Below are 19,588 nucleotides of genomic sequence, written 5' to 3' on the forward strand. Positions count from 1 at the left end.
TGGAGCGGTCCCTGCTTCACTGGAGTAGAGAGCACAGCATCCTGAGATGCTAGGGGACTATGAGTTAACTTGAACTGGAAAGGGATCTGGAATTCCATAAAATGGCTTGTCTTAAGTTAAGTTTAATACTACAACCATGCAGGTTTATCCTAAATCAGTTGTGGCCATTTTAGCTAAGTACAGACATTCAAAAAACCTAAGCCTGAATCAATTCATAGTTTCATAGTTTCATAGTTTGTAGAGTCGGAAGGGACCTGAGCAGATCATCTAGTCCGACCCCCTGCCATGGCAGGAAAGAATACTGGGGTCAAATGACCCCAGCAAGATGTTCAGCTAACCTCCTCTTAAACACCCCCAGGGTAGGAGCCTGCACCACTTTTCTTGGAAGCTGGTTCCAGACCCTAGCCGCCCTGACTGTGAAGTAGCACCTCCTGATATCTAACCTAAATCTACCCTCTGCCATCTTGTGACCGTTATTCCTGGTCACTCCTGGCGGTGCTCGGGGAAACAGTGACTTCCCCAATGCCTGCTGATCCCCCCTGACTAGTTTATAACAGGCCACAAGATCCCCCCTCAGCCTTCTCTTTTGGAGGCTGAACAGTTTCAGGTCCCACAGCCTGTCCTCATAGGGCCTGCCCTGTTGTCCCCTGATCATATGAGTGGCCCTCCTCTGGACCCTCTCCATGCTGTCGACATCCCTCTTGAAGTGCAGCGCCCAGAATTGGACGCAATACTCCAGCTGCGGCCTGACCAGTGCCGCATAGAGGGGGAGGATCACCTCCTTGGACCTGCTTGAGATGCATCTGTGGATGCATGCCAAGGTGCGGTTGGCCTTCCTTACTGCCTCTCCACACTGCCGGCCCATGTTCATCTTGGAGTCAACGATGACCCCCAGATCCCTTTCTGCCTCCGTGCTGATAAGAGGGGAGTTCCCCAACCTGTAGGTATGGTGCCGGTTGTTCCTCCCAAGGTGCATCACCTTGCACTTGTCTGTGTTGAAACCCATCCTATTCTCGTCTGCCCACCCTTGTAACCTGTCGAGGTCTGATTGTAGCCTGTTGCATCCTATCCACGTCCCCCCACATCTTAGTGTCATCAGCAAATTTGAACAGGGTGCTTTTTACCCCCTCATCCAAATTGCTGATGAACAGTGCGGGCCTGAGGACCGAGCCCTGCGGAACCCCGCTGCCCACGTCCTTCCAGATTGAGAAGGACCCATCCACTACCACCCTCTGGGTGCGGCCCACCAGCCAGTTGGCGACCCATTTGACTGTGTGGGTGTCTACACCACAGCCCCCCAGTTTCTTAATGAGAACAGGGTGAGAGACAGTGTCAAAAGCCTTCCAGAAGTCCAGGAAGATTATATCCACTGCTACCCTGCGTCTAATGATCTGGTGATCTGATCATAAAAGGCCACCAGGTTGGTCTGACAGGACCTTCCACTGATGAACCCATGTTGGTTGCCCCTAAGCATGCAGTCTCCTGCTGGCCCCTCCTGGATGTGTGCCAGCATAATTTTCTCAAACAGCTTGCCTGCATAGATTGAACTGGCAAGCAAGTGAATAGACATTCACTTTTGATTCTGGAAATGCAGCCAGTGCCTGAAGTGGCTGAGGCCAGAAGTCTGAAGGCACTAGAGCGAGCCCCTGGCTGGAAAAAAGCTGAGCTGGGGGTGGGGGGGGGTGTGGCCAGGCCCCGCCAGGCTGAGTATGATTAGGGAGCGGTTTAAATACCCACCTTGGCCTTTACGTTCCCCAATTGGGGTGTGCCTGGAGGGGGAGGGGGAAACAGCCCCTGCAAGGCATTTCTCAACCCCTCTCCCCTGCTGCTTATTCAACAGGGGGAATGACCATCCCCATCAGCAGCCTCAAATGAACCCCCTGTTTGCTTGAGGCTGCTGCTGAGGCTGGCCATGCCACCCGCCACTTGACTGGCAAGGCAGAGGAGAATGCCTAACAGGGGCTGCTACACCCCTGCCATGCAGACCCCGGATGGAGTTCCCCAGGGGGTAAGAGAGAAGGGCAGGGGGAATAAACCCCCTCCCTGCCCCCTTTGCCTTAGGGGGCCATGCCAGGGTGGCAGCTGGCCATGCCCTCTGCCCTTGCTCCAGTTAGAGAGCAGGGGGGTGGGGCCAGCCCTGCTCTCTGGAGCAGACAGTGCAGCCCAGCCCAGGGCTGCAAAGCATCCTGGGATCCTGTGAAACTCTGATTTAACTTGAACCAGGAAGGGGTCTGTGACAGAAGTTCCATAAATCGGTTTGACCTCAATCAGTTAAGTCTGATACTACATTCAACCAGATTTATCTTAAACAAGTTTTGGCCATTTTGAAACTGCTTTATGTGTGCTGAACTTCTGTTCTGTTACAGGTTTAAACCAATTTCTGATCACTTAAACCAGTTTATGTTTAACTTTTCTCCCTAGCCTTTGAAAGCAGTTCATGTACACTGAAATTTTGGTCTATTACAGTTTTAAACCAGTGTCTGATCTGTTAAATGAGTTTATGTGCAACTTCTGTCCCTAGTTGTGATGTAAAGGTATACAGTCCAATTTTCTGGTTACTTTGTGTATTGTTAAAACCCCTTTGATATTATAAGGTTCCACCAGTACATATTAATGAAAGTAGACTATTTTGAGGTTTCTTTTGGAAAACTGAAGAAGTAAGGACTAATTTGCTAATAGTCCTTTTTGTAACCAAGGAGTTAATTCTTCAGTTAAATGTAAAGATGTAACAAACAAAAATTGTGTTGTACATTTGCCAGTTTGCATGTTAAATTTTATAACGATTTGAATGCTTTAATACTGCTTCTTGTCCTTACTTTAGGTTGATTTACTGACAGGTTCTCCTCTTAATACAGCTTAGATAAAGCCTTTAATTTTTTTCTCAGTTGCTTTAGACATTATAATGTCTTAGCATTTTTTTATCCATTCTGTGCCTGAAGCATACATTCAATGCCTGAAGCTACTTTGCTGCTTCTGTTTTAAATAGCATTTACAAATCTTGCATGCTATATTGCAAAAATGAATTTGCATTAGCTGTCATTTTATCATCTTGACAGCCTCTTAATCGACTCCTTTCCTCTACCTCTATAGAGAATAAATAAATGGAATTACAGGTTGTTATCCTTGGGAAATCATGTAATGATGTAATTAACATATTAGTAAAGCAGTTAACAAAAAAATATAAAGCTGTGTTCCCCCTTTTAACTACAGAGTGGAAAAAAACTAAAATTTCAAGAGCTCTTTTTACTTTCATTTGCAGTTCTTGATTTTAAATGTATGTTTTTGCTTACCTTTTAAGTTGTGATTTAAAATCCTCACCGTTTTTAGCAGAATAGGTTTTATGCTGTATAGAAAATGATTGCATAAAGTAAAAAAGGTACTATTATAATTTTAGACCCAAACTAAGTAGTACAGTTTCAGCACTGAATTTATGTTGAATTTCCAAGATTCACAATTAGCATATTTTGCACTCAATGAAAGCAAGAGAACGGATCTTTGGCTAGCCTATTGCAAGATTAAATCAGTAAACCCCCAAAAGCTATTATCAGCTGAAATTACTGAATTCTTTGGTTGATAATCCTGTTTAAGTAACTTGTTATAATATAATCAATAAACCAAACAGAATTTTTAAAATGTAAATTATGCTGTTTTGTATACGTGAGTTCAGATAACCTGTGACAAAATGGGCATAAAGAAAAGGAGTCCATTTTGGCCTTTCTGGAATTGCCCAAGAAAAAGAGCGTCTCAGATGACAAGTCCAATAACTTATTGCTTAAAAGTATACTACATAATATAACAGTATACTTTTAAGTCAAAGCACTTTGCACTGATGCACTGGAAGTATTCTTATTTTATTGACTATCATCTAAGACACCCTCTCCTCTTGGGCAATTTCAGAATGGCTGAAGTGGTCTCCCTTTCTTTATTCCAATTTTGTATAAATATTATACAAAAGGTTATTAAAGTTTATCTGAATTTGAGTACACAAAATAGCATAATTAACTTTAAAGTATCCTTTTAACTAATAAATCAGATTGAATTGGACTTCATCCAGTGTGTTCAGCAGTCAAGTGGATATCATACAAATCTAGCCATAAGGTTTTAATTTTATTTTGTGTATTGTTTAGAGCTGCTATAGATTATGATGTCAGCAGAAATTTGCACAGCTTTGCAAATTGGTTCTTTCTGTATATTTTCTTTTTGAAGATGGCTTTTTGTTTATCTTATAGAGTTTTATTATAGTGTGTGCATATGTTTTTGTGGAATAAAGTACTGTGTGCTAAGTTGAAAAGGATACCAGGATATGTACTTGAATATGTAGTGGGCAGCAGCTACTGTGTAACAGCTTGGATGACACATTTACATTTACATTGATGTAATTGGTAGTTACAGCAATGCAAACAAGGGGTGAAAAGATGCTGTAAAACTCTACACCAGTGTAACTTTTCTCATAGTGCGGACACATGTAACACTTAGAACAGTTTAAATGCAGTTTAAAACTGAAGCAGATGAATGCACAAAATCGTTTAACTGATTTAAAGCTTCCTAGAATTGTTCAAAGGTTTACCTGAAAACTCAAGTTCTGTTCTGAACTAGTTCAGTGTTAACCTGGTCAGTGTTTTGTGTGAACACTAGGCATTCTATGATGCATGTCTTGTCAGTCCAGCGGGCCTCCCACAGTGCTCATTTCTCCCCCCCTTTCCAAACACCTCCACTGCTGTGACTAGCTACTGTGATATGTGGCCAGAATTCTTCTGCCCTTTTTCCCCCTTTTGTTGGCACTTTTTTATCAATAAGCTCCTTTTGCACTGCTTGTTCAATAAAAATATCTTTCTAACAACTACCTCTGTCCTCTCTCCCTACTCAACTATGGCTCCTCATCATGCCATCCATCTCAGCCTCTGGGAACGTGAAAACATGAGTCTAAGCACTCCCAGCTTCCCAGGCACACCAAGTTAGGCAAGCACACTGTAAATTTCAGTCAAGTGCATGCTACTGAACTTTACTGAACTCATTTTTAGGAGAGATGGAAAAGCAGAAAAGTAAAAACACCCCCTGCCCATACATAGGTCTAAAGTGTGGGTGCAAGTACTCCCCCCTAGCCTTCCACTATGTAACATGTTGGGTTGAGTGACCACTCCCACCCTGTGGTGTCAGTGTCACAGTACTTCAATGCCTGAAAGGTGACTGTTCTATTTGGAATGCTAGGACAAGGTACTTGTGGACATCCATGACCTGTGACATTGTAAATTGGTTCCCGATCAGCAACATTTGTGAGCCGTTCCATTGTTGTATGTCTCCACATCCTGAATCTGATGTAGAATTAGGAATGTAACGGTTATTACTACACTGGTGTAAGTTACATTAGTTTAGGTGTCGCCTGACTTTTAAAAAAAAAAATACTTCATTTTCATCCCTATGTTGCCATTTGTTCAAGATAAATGGTTTATTACTTGTTCCCTTGCCCTCTTATGGCAAGGCACTGGCATAGCAAGCTACTCTGTGTGTCTACCCAAGAATAGCTGCTTGTTTATCTGCCATCATTTGATTTACATTACTGCACAAACTATTGTGAAGTACGCCAATATAAAGGTCCATATCCAAAATCACACACACTTTCATTAAAATAAATGAATACATACCAGTATAAAACTGAACTGAACTCTATTGTAAGTGTAAAGTTAGACTCAGCTCTCTTGTGCTTTCTGATTTCTCAGAGGAAAGTCAGGCTCCTGGATTTTATAAATATTATAAGCATACTAACTGGATAAAAGCTATGAAATGTACAATGTTACTTTTCTTTGTTACATGTGTTACTTTCCCATTGTATTTTGGGATGGGTTTTTGTAAATATTTTAGGAAAGAATACTGTATAAGTTAAATCAAATGAAGTTCTCACTGCTCTCATAGCAACATCTCCGATGTCACTGGCATTCAGCTGAACTCGTAACTTCCATAACAGAAAGATCAGGTTTGTCCTGATACTTGGTTTGATCACGTGAGGTGCCGAAATATCTTCAGCTTCCATTCAAGTCAGTAGTATTTAAGAACAACCAGGAACTTGTAGTACTTATTCAGCTATGAGTTTGTTGGTGGGGAGAATGGATTCCTGCTGATTTCCCCCCCACTTCCTCCTCCCCCTGCCCCCCACTAACAGTTTAGTTACTCATTCTGTGAAAATTACTTGAACTTGCCACAGATTTGATCTGCATGCCAAGGAATTCTGGGAGTCTCAATCATTCTTCTTAACTGTACATAATTACATGCGACTGCCTTTGTCAATTTTGTTAAAATCCTTTTTATTAATTTTTACACAAATATAATTACTCCCATGAAGTAATAACATCAATTAACAATACAAGCATGAATAATTCTATTATAATAAACAACTATATTCTGCCCTCTCCTTTGGTATCTTTGGAAAGAAAGCAGAATATCTTTAGTGTTGTTGACGAACAGTAGCATTTTCAAACAGAATGTCTTGACAAAAAGATATTTCTTGTGTCTACACAGTGATGTTAAGGAAGTACACAAAAGGGAAGTGAGATAAACTTTAACTCCTCCTTTACAGTTATCTGGGTAACTGGAATAAATCACAGTATTTTAATATGTAACTGCTGAACTAATATACAGATAAGATGGCCACCATTCCATCTTGCAAAACCTGGACTATGTCCAGAGCCTGCAAAGAACCCTTATTAAAAATTCCAGTAAAGTCAAATTCCAGTAAAGTCAAACGGAAGGTGTTGCATTCGCTACCCAGGATCTGCTATGGGATGGCAGTCTAAATCTTCATCTAAGTGGTCACCAGAGACATGTGACCAACTATCTAAAGACATCCCTGTATACATAAATATGGCTGCCTCAACTACACTTCTAGTGCAGACTAAAAATATGCAACTACTATATAATAAATAAAGTACAAGTAACAGAAGCTATCTGGATTCCCTGCATTGGACCCCAGATGATATTAGAAGTGCCAAAAGATCAACAGTGAGGATTGATATCTATAAATCACACACAAATAATATGTATGTTTGCCTGTGAACTGTGAATTACAGACTTTAAATTATGTTTTAATTATCTTCTGAATCAATGTTTATCATGTAATCTTAATTAGTGAGTTTTTAAATTGTTAACAGAATAATTCAAAAGCTGCTTTAGAAAGGAGATAAAGCAGATAATTCTAGATGTTTTTCACTGTACATTTGGAAAGCGTTTTTGTATTAGTTTCTTTGTCATAGAAATTTCAGAATAGATTGATAATTACTTAAAAAAATTAAAGCTTCAAGTCATCTTTCCCACCTTATGCTCACATTTAATAGAAATGAAGAATGCATACAGTATATTGGGAAATATAAGAGTGAACAGAGAATTTTTATCATCTGTATGTTCTATTTTCCTTTTGCATAGTGTTTTGAGTCAATTTAGATAAATAAACAAGGTCCAGTATTTCTAAATATGAATATCTTAAGTTAGGTATCTTAAGTTGTGTGGGGGCATATGCCTCCCCCCTTTTTTTGTACTGACAGCAGGGCATGAGGCTGCAGCCCGGCCAAAGCAAGGGCCCTGCAACATCAGAAGTGGTGGTGCAATTTCTGTGCTGATAGCAGGCATGTGGCTGCAGCTTGGCTGAAGCCAGCATCCAGCAGCTATGGGGTCAGCAGCACAGCGAAGTTCTGCCACCCTACTCTTACCATTTAAACATTGTCTATGTTAGACTGTCATCTTTATCCACATACAGGGTCCCATATCTTATAGTTCAGGTAGCACTGGATTGATGCAAGTATTTAGGGGTATTCACATTATGCATGCTGTAATCCTAAAAGTAGGAAAAGTAATTCCTGCAGTTCAGCTAGTTAGAATTGGGAGGCCAAATGTAAATAATGAGATTTCTCTCTCTTTCTCTTAGCCCATCACAATTGCAGCTTAGGGTTAGGGACAGACATTCAAAAAATTCAAAAAAGGTTAGTCTAATGTGCAAGAGAGTGAACCAGTTTCCAAGTGGATAGATGTTGAGCACATGCCTACAGTGGCTTAGGCCAGAAGCTTGGGGGTGCTAGAGCAGCCCTCCCATCCCTTCCACAGGGAAGCTGAGCTGAGGAGGGGTGCCATGGTCAGGCTTCAGCAAGCCCACCCCAGGGCTCTGTGACAGCTAGGAGTAATCTTGGTACTCACGGCTGCCTGGCCACAGAGGAGAACTCTTCCCCACCTCCCTCCCCTATCACCCCACCATGTGGGATGGGGAGGTGGGGCCTCTTCCATGCTGGGGGAGCTCTTCTCCCTCCTCATCCCCTGCTGGCACCATGGGGTAGGGAGGGGGCTCTGTGAGGCTGCCTGGCCCCAGAGTGGGACTCTTCCCCCTGGTTCTCATCTATTGCTGAAGGGTGGGGAGGGGGGGCTTCTATGGGCTGCTGACCAGCCCCAGAGATGGTCTCTTCCCCAGGGTAGGGGGAGGCTCTGTTCTGTGATGGGGGGACTCTTCCCCTGCCTGCTCCCCCCAGAGGGGCAGCAAGAGCACAGAGCTCAGCTGGGCAGGGTGGGGTGGGGTGTGCAGGAGGAGGGGTGTAGGGACCCTTTCACACTGGCAGCAGCAGCAGGTGGAGACATCATGGTGCTCAGAGGGAGTGGCGCTTGCCTTAACACCTTTCTCCCCCCATCGGGGCTCTGCTCCCCATGCCTGTAGCTACAACTCCGACAGTGGGGGAAGCCCGGCACTGGAGCCAGCTGTCTTCCCCACTGCAGGCTGCAAAGCACTCTGCCCGGAGTGGAGGGAGCCCCTCTCCTGCTTCCCCACAGAGTCCAACCTGGTGCTTCCCCCCTGTGAGATCCCAGCTGCAGGCAGGCATTGTGGGGCTGAAGTGACCCAGCAGGCCGCGCAAGGCTGTGTTCTTCACTCCCAGTGCAGCCCTGGCTGTCTCTATCCCCAAACTCCACGCTGCCTACCTGCAGTTCTGTTTTCACAGTGGGGAAGCCACAGGCTGGACTCTGCAGGGAAGCAGGGGCAGGGCTCCCTCCATTCAGGGCAGAGTACTTTACAGCCTGCAGTTGGGGAGACAGCAGGCTCCAGTGCTTCCCCCACTGTCACAGCTGAAGCTACAGGCATGGGGAGCAGAGCCCTGGGGTGGGGGTTAAGGCAAACTCTGCTTTCTCCCCCTGCCCAGCACTGTCCAGAGCAGTGCTTGCATCAGGCACGAGTGCCTTGACGTCCCTGCCTGTTACTGCTGCCAGGCACCAGGGGCTGCAGCTATGGCGGGTGTGAGGATCCCTACACCCCGTACTCTCACCCTGCCCAGCTGAGCCCCTCTGGGGGGACAAGTGGAAGGGGGAAATGTTCCCCAGCATAGAACAGAGCCCTGCCCCTGCTCTGGGGCTGGGAGCATCCCATGGAGCACTCTCCCCTCCCCCTGTGGCAGGGGGGAAGGGGAGGAGAAAGAAGAGTACAAAGAGCACCTCACAGAGTCCCCCTCTCCACCCTGGGAGAAAGAGGAGGAGGGGGAAGAGTCCTCTCCAGCACGGAACAGAGCCCCCCACCCCACCTATTCAGCGTGGCTCCATTAAGGTGAAGGAGGCAGGGAGAAGGGTTAATTCCTTCATACTCCCTTCTCTGAAGCTGGGGTCAGGCAGCCCCCTCCCCTCTGGTCCCCAGCAGACAGGCAGAATTAACTCTCTTCCTGCCCACTTTGCCTTAATGGAGCCATGCCAGCCAGTGTCTCTGCTAGTACCAGTGTCTCTGCTAGTACCAGTCCCTGCTCTGGCTAGAGAGCAGAGGGGAGAAGCCAACCCTGTGGCTGGAGCAGAGAGCCCTGCACAGCCCAGAGAGCATGGCAGGATGCTGGGGGTCTCTGGCTTATTTTAAACCAGTAAGGAGTCTGGGACAGGCAGTGCATAAACCAGAGCCAAATCAGTTAAGTCTGATACTACATTCAACCAGGTTTATCTCAAATGGGTTTCAGCCAGTTCAAAATTGGTTTATATGGACTGAATGTCGGTTCTGTTACAGGTTCAAACCAGCTTCTGATCACTTAAACTGGTTTATGTGTAATGTCTGTCTCTAGCCTAAGCAACTCTGTTCCACTTTTAGTTTAATCTTATAACCTTGAATGTTCTCAGTTAGTTAGTTAATAAAATAAAGTACATATTTCCTTCCCAATTAGCTGGTGTCAGTCAAGATTCTCTAACATCTTCTTTTAAAGTTCAATGTACATGATTATACGAAATAAACAGTCCCATCTCTGTGAAAGTTTATTATGTGTACATTAAATAGTGAGATCTTACAGCTGATACTTTTGAAAGTATTGGTTTTGTGTTTAATTTCAGTGCCTTCTGGTTGACCAAATGTAGTTTGTCACAAATAAAGACACACAAACTTCTAAGGCAAAAAGCTTTATGGCACAATGTATTTTTGTAATTAACAGAACTCATGCTTGTACTGAAAGAGCACAGTATGACCAGTTGGTTTATTGTTTAGTGCACAACAGTTGCATGTGAGTTTTTAATTTCTGTGGGTGGTATAAATCATCAGACATTGTAGACTGCAGGTAGTAAGTGTTCTCTGTTGGCAGCACTGTGGCCAGTTGGTTTTAGTTTTTAATTATGCTAATTTAATGTTACTGAAAGGTGTCAGATTGAAAATCCAAAGGACTAAATATTTGTTTTTCATGGTCCTCTAAATCCCATTTGTTGTAAGTTCTGGGTATATGGAAATACTCTTACAACTTTCTTGGAGGAAGCCAATTGTCTTAAAATCACTTTTGTTATTGTTCAACAGTAATCTGATGATTGATTAAACTGTATCACATCCTTACTGCCTTTGCTATCTGGGATATGAGAGAAAAAGTATAACCAAAATGAGAAACCAGACTTCCTATAATTTTTCTCCCGCCCCCCTTCCACCAAAATCCATACTAAGTAGATAGTTGGGATGAAATAGGGACTGAGAAATGGGGTGCAAATCATTTACTACAATAAAATGTTTGTTTGTAATTTGCAACTTGTTGCTGTGGCAACATAGATGCATGGATTTTTAAGAAAAACATTTTAGACATATGGGATTGATAAAATTTCCGTCTTTTTGCTGTTTCAGATTCACAAGTAGGATTGTAGTTTTCAGAGTTCTTATAATTGTCTCTCATTCTTTCAAAATGAAATGTAAATTGTATATTAAATTTTTATGTTTATGAAAATGTATAATATCCTAAAATTAGTCGAAAGAATGATTTCTAATATTTGAAACATGCATAAGTGAAGTCTTTGATTTGACAACAAAAATTACTCTTACAATCTGTGTTACTGGAGCTTAGCTAAATGGTAAATAGTTTAATGTATTGGGAGTTCTTGACAACAGATGAAGACCTGCCACTTTAAAGACTCCCTTGCCTTAACTGCTTTCTAACTCCAGTAGTCAAAAGCTGTTAAGCTTTAAGTGCTCTGTCATATTTGCAGGCTTTTATAGCAGAAGAGTAGAGCAGACAGCAATGATGATGGAAAACGATGGCAGGTAGACTTAAAACACCATAAAGCACAGAGACAATTGTATGTAATGCCTTGAATTGAATCCTTTTTGAATGAAATGATCAGCCATATGTGCCACCCTTATGGACCCTGTAAGAAGAAGAGAAGAAATGTACCCTATTGCTAACTGTGCATGAAATTGCAGTGTTAGGAGATATTGACCAGATGTTTCAATCTCAACAAATAGCTTGTTATGTGACTGAGTGAAAATCTCTCTGCTGCTTTGATCACATACACCTTAAAGGAAGAAGTAATTTAATTGAGGCTGTCAAAGTTCATCATTGTCAATAAACTTTGACTTGACCTTTGCCATCTGTTTTAGATACTGTTGGTGATAGAAGCTGATAGGCAGATGTTTACAGTTTGAAGGGGTATCACTATGAATTCTGTGCTGCCAGACAGCAGTCCTAGAATTTTTTTGCCGTGATTCAAATATGGGTGTGTTCATTAGAGACTGTGCAGCATGTAGCAGAAGTACAAGAATGGAAGCTTCTTGTATTTGAAAATGAAGAAGAGTTACCATGGGTATTAAGCATATTTTTATATACTTTGTATCATTTTAATCTGCTACAAAGATATTACAAAATATTTCATAATCTTATTTTGCAGAATGTCTACTTGGTTAATAATAATCTAAATAGTTTGTATTTACACAGTACCTTTCACTAGATGATTTACAGTTTACCCATAGAACAGATTTTACCCCTTTGTACACAGGGTAAACTGAGGAATGGAGAGATATTGACACTGTCATAGTTCTGCAGTGAATCATCAGCAGAACTAGGAATACACTTCTTCAGTTCTTGGAAATCCAGCCTGGTGCTCTCACCTATGTAATCAGCATTTTCCAATAGCAGCATGTGTGCATGTCCTTTTTCTGAACATGAAATAATAAGCATACATTGTATGCTACAAGATACAATAAGACCAAAACACAATCAGTGGATCACAGGTCTTGCAGATTGAGGGGAACAGAAGTAGTAAACGAAAATAGATAGCAGTAAAAATTAGCAATAGGTTGTATTGCATATTTCCTTTTTGAGAATTTTGTTTTGCCAAGTATGTTTAATCTAGCAATGAATTAAATATCTCTATTGGACAATAACATTTTGATACTCTATATACGGAAGATAAAACTTGTAGCCTTCTACTAAAAGCTAGTGATTTCTTATTCTTTTGACATTTTACTAAAAGTTGGTGATTTTTCTTCTACTGTGAATTGGACGGAATTTTTTGAAGCAACTCCTGAAAAGATTGTAGAAGATGTAAGTACTGGTTTCTGGGAGGGATTTGACTCATCTTTTTACCTCAAAAGCAGTTATCACTATTATCTCAGTTGACAGGAAGCTGCTTGAGGGTGTTGTGATACCTTTGAACAATATCACTTCCTCATGCAAGTTATGGCAGCTTCATTTAATGGTACAAGGATTATTGTACAGTAAATTGTCCTCTATTTTTAAAACTTGCCCTTAGAAAGGCAGACAAACCTAGTTTTTTGGGGGGGAGTGTTTTTTGGAAGCTTTTTTTTCTTCATAATGACCATCAAAGAACAGTCTGAGCCAGCATTATGTAAAAAATCTGTCAAATTATGGGGTGACACAAAACTTGCAGTATCTTTCCTATTTGTTAAGATCTCATTACTGTATGTTGAGGCTTATTGCAAATGTTTTTTACATAAAGATACAAAAAAGGTTTGGGTAGGTAAAATAGTTACCCAATGTCACATAACTGCCAAACAATAAGTGAGCAAACTTAGGGGTTAGCAACATCCAACCCATGAGCCAGATCTGGTCTACAGAGTCACTGGTTCTGACCCACAGAACTGTCAGGTTTTGCCTGCACCTGTCCCAGCGCAGGGACTGAGCAGCAAGGAGCTGTGCCTGCACCACTGTCACTTCTTTCCACCCCCACTTCTCTTTCCCTTAGCTCAGCTTCTAGCCAGAGGGTAATTTTGCTGGGGAAGGAGAGCTGGGAGCTGTGTCCATGCAGCTGTTGTTTCTCCCTGCTCCCCATCCTCAACCTCCTCTCCCCCTTTTGCAGTAGCACCAGTTTGCATCACCCCTCTTCCCCTCCCCGGTTGCATCACCCCAACTGATGAAATCACCTTTGCTTAGGAAATTTTGTATCGGTCAAAGGGAGGGTATATCTGAGGCAGAACAGATTCCTTAAAATATACAAACATATAGAACTGGTAAAAGTGAGGTTGTCATTCCATGTCGTTGGTTGGTTGGTTGGATTATTGGTTTCTTTGTATGTTTTCCCGCACCTCAAGGTCATAGACGTCAATCATCTCTGTGGCTTTTTGTGCTGGAGTCATTTATAACTCTACCTCAGTAGCATTTTTCCAATTTAGACAACTTTTGTCTGTTTACAGTACCCAAGAATGTATTCAGCTCTATGATGGTCAGTCAGAGAAACCTGGAAGCATAAAACATTGTTCAATAACCTCCCAGGTTGTTAGGAGCTCCTTTGGTTAGAAAAGAGGAGGTGCAATTTTGGGATCAGAGATCAGATCCCATTTACACCATTAGTATTTGCCAGTGTAGGGGGAATATCATAATCTCAGGCTCCTCCTGCACCAGCAAATTGAAAGCAGGATACCTGTACGTCCACATATGGGGCAACAAATGAGCTGATTGTTGGCCCCAACCCAAACAGCCCTGGGTCCAGGGCTGAAGTACTGGAGCTGGTGGGGCTGCCAGGCATGGGATTTAAAGTCCTAGCGGGAGAAGCCCTTTGGCTACCTAACAGGAGAACAAGGATTGCTCTGAAGGCCAGTGCCAACAAGCAGCTGATTGTCAGCACTGGTCTTAGGGTAGCCTCTGGCCTATTTAAAACCAGGGATGCCCCATACCAGTGCCAACAATATAGTCAGTAGCCTGGTTGCAGAGCAGCACAGTCAGGACTGATTCAGCTGATTGTTGGATTGTCAGACATTTGCTCTGGGGAGCCCCAGTGCCTGGACATGGCATGCATTTAATTTAAGGCATCAACAAATCATCCATAAAAATGTCCTACATTATTTTATGGAACATTTTTCTGGATGATTTGTTATTTAATGGTGCCTTAAACTGGGTGCTCATACCGAACCTTTGCCATTTATGCTGTAATTAACACAATTGTGGTATAAATTTAATGTGGAGGGAGCTTAGGAGCAACCAGTCTCTCCTCTAATAATGAATTTTATTTCCATTTCGGTTAATCACCATCAAGTGTTTTAGTCACTCAAAATCATGTAATTTGCAAATATATTCCCATCAGTGAAGGACCAGACACCAATTTTGGACAAAGAGTGGTCCTCCTAGGGTTATTAGAACCAATGGACAATTACTGTTTTGTTTTTTTTTAATTTATCTGTGAAAACATTTTTTATTTCCATAATGTAAGTGAGACTGGTCAAAACAAAGTGATCACTTTTTCCTTATTCTAAATTCCTTCCCAAAACGTCATAGTCGCAAAAAGTAATTTTGGGCTGTGTCAACTGGAGTATTAGATGTCAGGCATGGGAAGTGATAGTACCACTCTATTCAACACTGCATGGGCCCTAGTATTTTCTGTGGTGGTGGGCTTCATAGTTTAAGAAGGATATGAAGATGCTAGGGAGGGTCCAGAGGTGTGTGTGAAAATGACAGAGGCTTGTAAGGCAAGCTCCGTGAGGAAAGGCTGAGAGAGCTAGGTATGTCTAGCTTGGAGAAAAGGAGATTAAGGAGGTGACATGGTAATAGTTTTCAAAATATTTGAAAGGCTGGCATAGAGAAGAGTGAGAATGACTGACTGTTCTCCCTTGCCACAGAAGGCCAGACATGAAGCAAAGGTTTTAAATTGTAGCAAAGCTGATTTAGATTAGATCTCAACGGAAACTTCCATACTGTTAAAACAGTAAGGCTATAGGCTGCCCATTGAAATTGTAGTATCTCCTCCATTGAAAGATTTCAAGAGGAGGCTGAATAAGTATTTGACAGGGATGATTTAGGAATAGCATTTAGACAGAAGCTTGGATAAGTGGACACTTGAGGTCCTTTGGAACTCTATGATCCTTCATGTTAACAGGTTGTTATAAGAAGTAGGCGATTAATCTGCCAGTGTTCTTTCAAATATCACATTCCCATCAAAGGAATATTCTTTAAATAATTAGATATGAAGAAAACTTTAATTTTTTTTACCTGCATAGTTCAAAAGAAACTAGGCTCTCACCGTAGGTTTTCATTTCCTGTAGGGATAAACATAAAGGAAATGGCATCATTTACCAGCACCCAGCAGGATCTACATTGGAAAAGTGTTGTAATTTGGCAGTGTTCACATGTTGAAGTTTTGCTGATGTTGTCTTGCCCCTAGCAAAATGCCACACATTTTGATAGTTGAAATTTGTAAAGCAACAAGCATCTGAGATCAAGAATTCTAATTTGGATCAAGATCCTAAGATAAAATGAAAGCAACGTTGCAATCTTTATTCAGTTAGCACTTCTCAGCTCACCATCATTTGGAGGTGGTAAACTCCTCATGGGGGAATATGTGAAGGTAATTCAAAGAAGCTAAGACTAGTTACTTCTTCACATTAATGCTGTCTGCTGGCTTTTCACTCTTCATCAGAATCCTGTTGTTTAATGTGGTTCTGAGGTTCAGGGGGAAGGAACTGATTCAGTGGGCATGGCCAAGTGACAGGAACATGCAAAGGATCATCTTAAAGAACTCTAGAAAGTAACCTTTGTCTCTGATAGATAACTTACATTGAAAACAAAGACTGCCAGTGGTTTTAAATAGTTTTTGCAGATGGCATGCTTGAACTTAAATTGGCCAGTAGTCAAAATTGTGGGATTGTAGCAGTAACTCTCTTTGTCAAAGGTCTGTGGAAGAATGCATGAAATGTCATTGCTGCTTGAATATCCATCTGGCAGTATATAAAGATGAAAAAACAGTTGGTGCATCATATTCTAAAATATGCTAGACATCTAAAATTCTACTGGAGCTTTTTTGAGAAACTGGAAGTATTCATATAGAAATTATGCTTTGATAAGTGCTGTCTGTAATGTACTCTGCAAATTCTTGTAATTTGTGAGAGTAAGACCTACTTTTCAATGGCAGACACCAGAAATAGTCTACTCTTAGCAGAAGTGAAACAAGCTCCTGGCTTTTCTTTGCATAATAGACTGCATTTTTAATCTTGCAGAATAATCTATTTCACTAGTTTCCAAACACAGTAGATTTTGAATGTTGACTTCAAAAAGGATTTTACACAAGAGATGTTATGGAGAAGCTCTTTATGCTACACAGGTTCAGTTACCTCCTTTTCTATTAATTTAGAATGATACTGAATAGATTAGCATAACCAGTCAAATGTATGTCTTTGTGCACGAGAGGGAAAATATTGTCACTATATTGGAAAAATATTGTATCCGGGAAAAAATAGCGTTTTCCCCCGGAAACATAGAATAACTTATGTTGTTTCATTAGAAGATATCATGTAATCAGTTTTGTCCATTTTCTTATTAATGAAGACTTCTGTGTGATTAAAGCATGTCTTCCCTCTGTATCTAAAAAGTAATGGAGATGTGACTAAGCATGTATTTGCAACTCAGTTACTTGACCTTTCTACAACCCACAGATACAGCTAATGCTGATTTGTAATGGAGACATTATCGTTTATTTAAATCTCGATTAGGAAACAATTATAAGCAGGGTTTTAGCATGGCAGTAAATTGATGTAGCCTTTAATTCATACTATAGATTGAGTGGATAAGCTTACTGACTGTAATTAGGGGGAATTATAATGACTTCAATTGGTTGACTCATCTCTGGCAGGATAGTGTCTACTAATGTTTCTTCCTGACTTATTATTTTTTAGTTCACTTTCAGTTCTACTTTGGTGTTCAGTTTTATTTTTTCCATTTTGATACACAACACAGATAGTTACAATTGATTTATTGTATCTGTCTTTTTTGATTTTAATAGAAGAGAAGCTTGATGAAATAACCCCACAGTTAACAACACGATGCAGTTAGACTCTTTAAAAATCAATTTACAGAATTGCTTTCAGTAAAGTCAAAGACACCTTTTTATATAAGGTTTAACAATGTGAATAGGATCATTCTCTTATTTTGCATATGACTGAATGTTAGATAAAAAGGATTGGTTTTAATGCTCTTTATGTTTTTGTGTCTATATTGTGAACATTCAGGAATGTTTTATATATTTTATTCAGATTTACCATATCTTCTGCTTTGGCTGCTCTTTTTTATATTTTTTGAAGTATATTTAAAATGTCCTTTAAAAAAATTCCATCTTGGTTATTTTGAGGAAACATAGAAGTACTGATTCCTCATGTCTCACAGGCAAGTGAATATTCATAGCAGGTCCTTATGATATTTCAAGCCCAATGAACACTGTTCCTATTTTATTTGAATACAGCTTCTAGTGGATGCACTCATGACTTTTACTTCAGTTTTGAACTACTAAACATTTAACATGAAAGTTCAGTGTGAACATTAGTTTTTTTATTGAGCTTTCCTAAGCTAATGTACCTAATGTTCTTTTAACGTATGGCATAGGCAGCATGTGACTTGTCTTAGATTTTCTTAAGTATAGCATTATAAGGCCAGACGAGAAAGAAAAAAGAGGCGACTAATCTGATACTAAATTTCTTTGTATTTGTTTTCTGTCCATCTGCAGTGGATGATTCAGAGCCCTTACAAAGCAGCAACTTTCTTTGGGTGCATTGGAAAGGATAAATTTGGGGAGATCCTAAAGAAGAAGGCTGAGGAAGCGCATGTGGATGCTCATTATTACGAACAGAATGAAGAGCCGACAGGAACTTGTGCTGCCTGCATCACTAGTGACAACAGGTCAGAGACCTTATCTCTACAAGTTACTTTATCGCTTCTTAAGGATATGAGCACTGATAAAATAGGCAACTTGTTTCGGAATATTTGACCTTTAAATATATTGTAAATTCTAATATAATAAAGGGCTTAGTCTGTCTCTCTGTCTGTCCACAATGCTCTTTGAGCACTCTGATTGGTTACTGAAACAACAAATCTGAGTGCTCCAAGAGCGTTCCGGACAGGAAGTGGCGGCAGCAGCATGGTAGAGCACCACCATGATGGAGGGGACGGAGCTGCGGGGTGAGGCCTGTGCTGCTGTCTTTACCATTCACTCCTTCCCCCCGCCAGCCCTGCTCCCTGGAGGCAGTGGTGGCGTGGGGTGCACACACTTCTGGGAGGTAGGTGACAGCAGCACAGGATGGTGAGTCGCAGCACTTCACCCTTTCCCTCCTCCCCAGTCATTCCTGACAGGCAATTGGCTAATTTTATAATAAAGAAGTAGTTAATAACACTGATATGGGAAGCAGGGTATTGAGGATGGCAGACTGTTATTTTTGTTCTTTCATATTCATATTTCAATATCAGGTGCATTACAGTGAAAGAGTATGAGATAGCACAGTGATCTACAGGCACTTGTTGCTGAGATTTAAAGCTCACAGTTGCTCTAGATCAGAGCAGTCCAACTTCTAAGCAGCTGGGACCACATGTTGCTTGGGCTATGTTAGTATGAGTCATGGGCTTGTTAGTGCTCCTACCCCACCTTATGTACCGCTCATGCGGGTGGTCACCACCTCAGCTTCCCAGCTGTGGGTTCCCCAGCTGTATTGTGCCATTGTCTCCCTCAACATTTTGGACTGTACTGCACCACTTACCTGAGGTGAGCAAAAGACGTGAAAGCTGCAGGAAGGAGGGGAAGCCTGAAGACCCTGCAGCAGCCAAAGTAATGGGGGGAGTGGTGCCAAGTGACAGCTTGGGAGCTGCTAGTCTTGTTCTAAGTGAAAATTTATGTACAAAAAATTCTTGGAAAATGTTAGCCATAAAGTTTATTTGTTTGCTAGGTTAAGGGTGATTGTCACATCACAATGGAGTGAAAAAACGTATTTAATATTTTATTAATATTTAAGAAATATATTTTAATATTTAAGAATTAAGATAAATATTTAAGAAATTAGCATATGAAGGAGCATACTAAGAATGCCAATTTATGACTCATTAGCTGCCAACTTATTTGTTGCTGTACAGAAAAATAAGAAGCT

The 19,588-nt window shown here is 41.3% G+C and overlaps 1 protein-coding gene across 4 annotated transcripts in view; it reads left to right on the top strand.

Annotated features, from left to right (window-relative positions):
• ADK (adenosine kinase) overlaps window positions 1–19,588 on the top strand; it is a 577,699-nt gene that overhangs the window by 261,272 nt on the left and 296,839 nt on the right. For all 4 annotated transcript variants that reach the window (XM_090058441.1, XM_090058442.1, XM_090058440.1 and 1 more), the window contains one exon: window positions 18,181–18,353. In XM_090058441.1, the coding sequence (XP_089914567.1) occupies window positions 18,181–18,353 (173 nt within the window). The remainder of the gene's footprint in view (window positions 1–18,180; window positions 18,354–19,588) is intronic.

Source organism: Crocodylus siamensis, chromosome 7 (assembly GCF_052110815.1).
Source record: "Crocodylus siamensis isolate JL-2025a chromosome 7, ASM5211081v1, whole genome shotgun sequence".
In the NCBI taxonomy this organism is placed as follows: domain Eukaryota; kingdom Metazoa; phylum Chordata; order Crocodylia; family Crocodylidae; genus Crocodylus; species Crocodylus siamensis.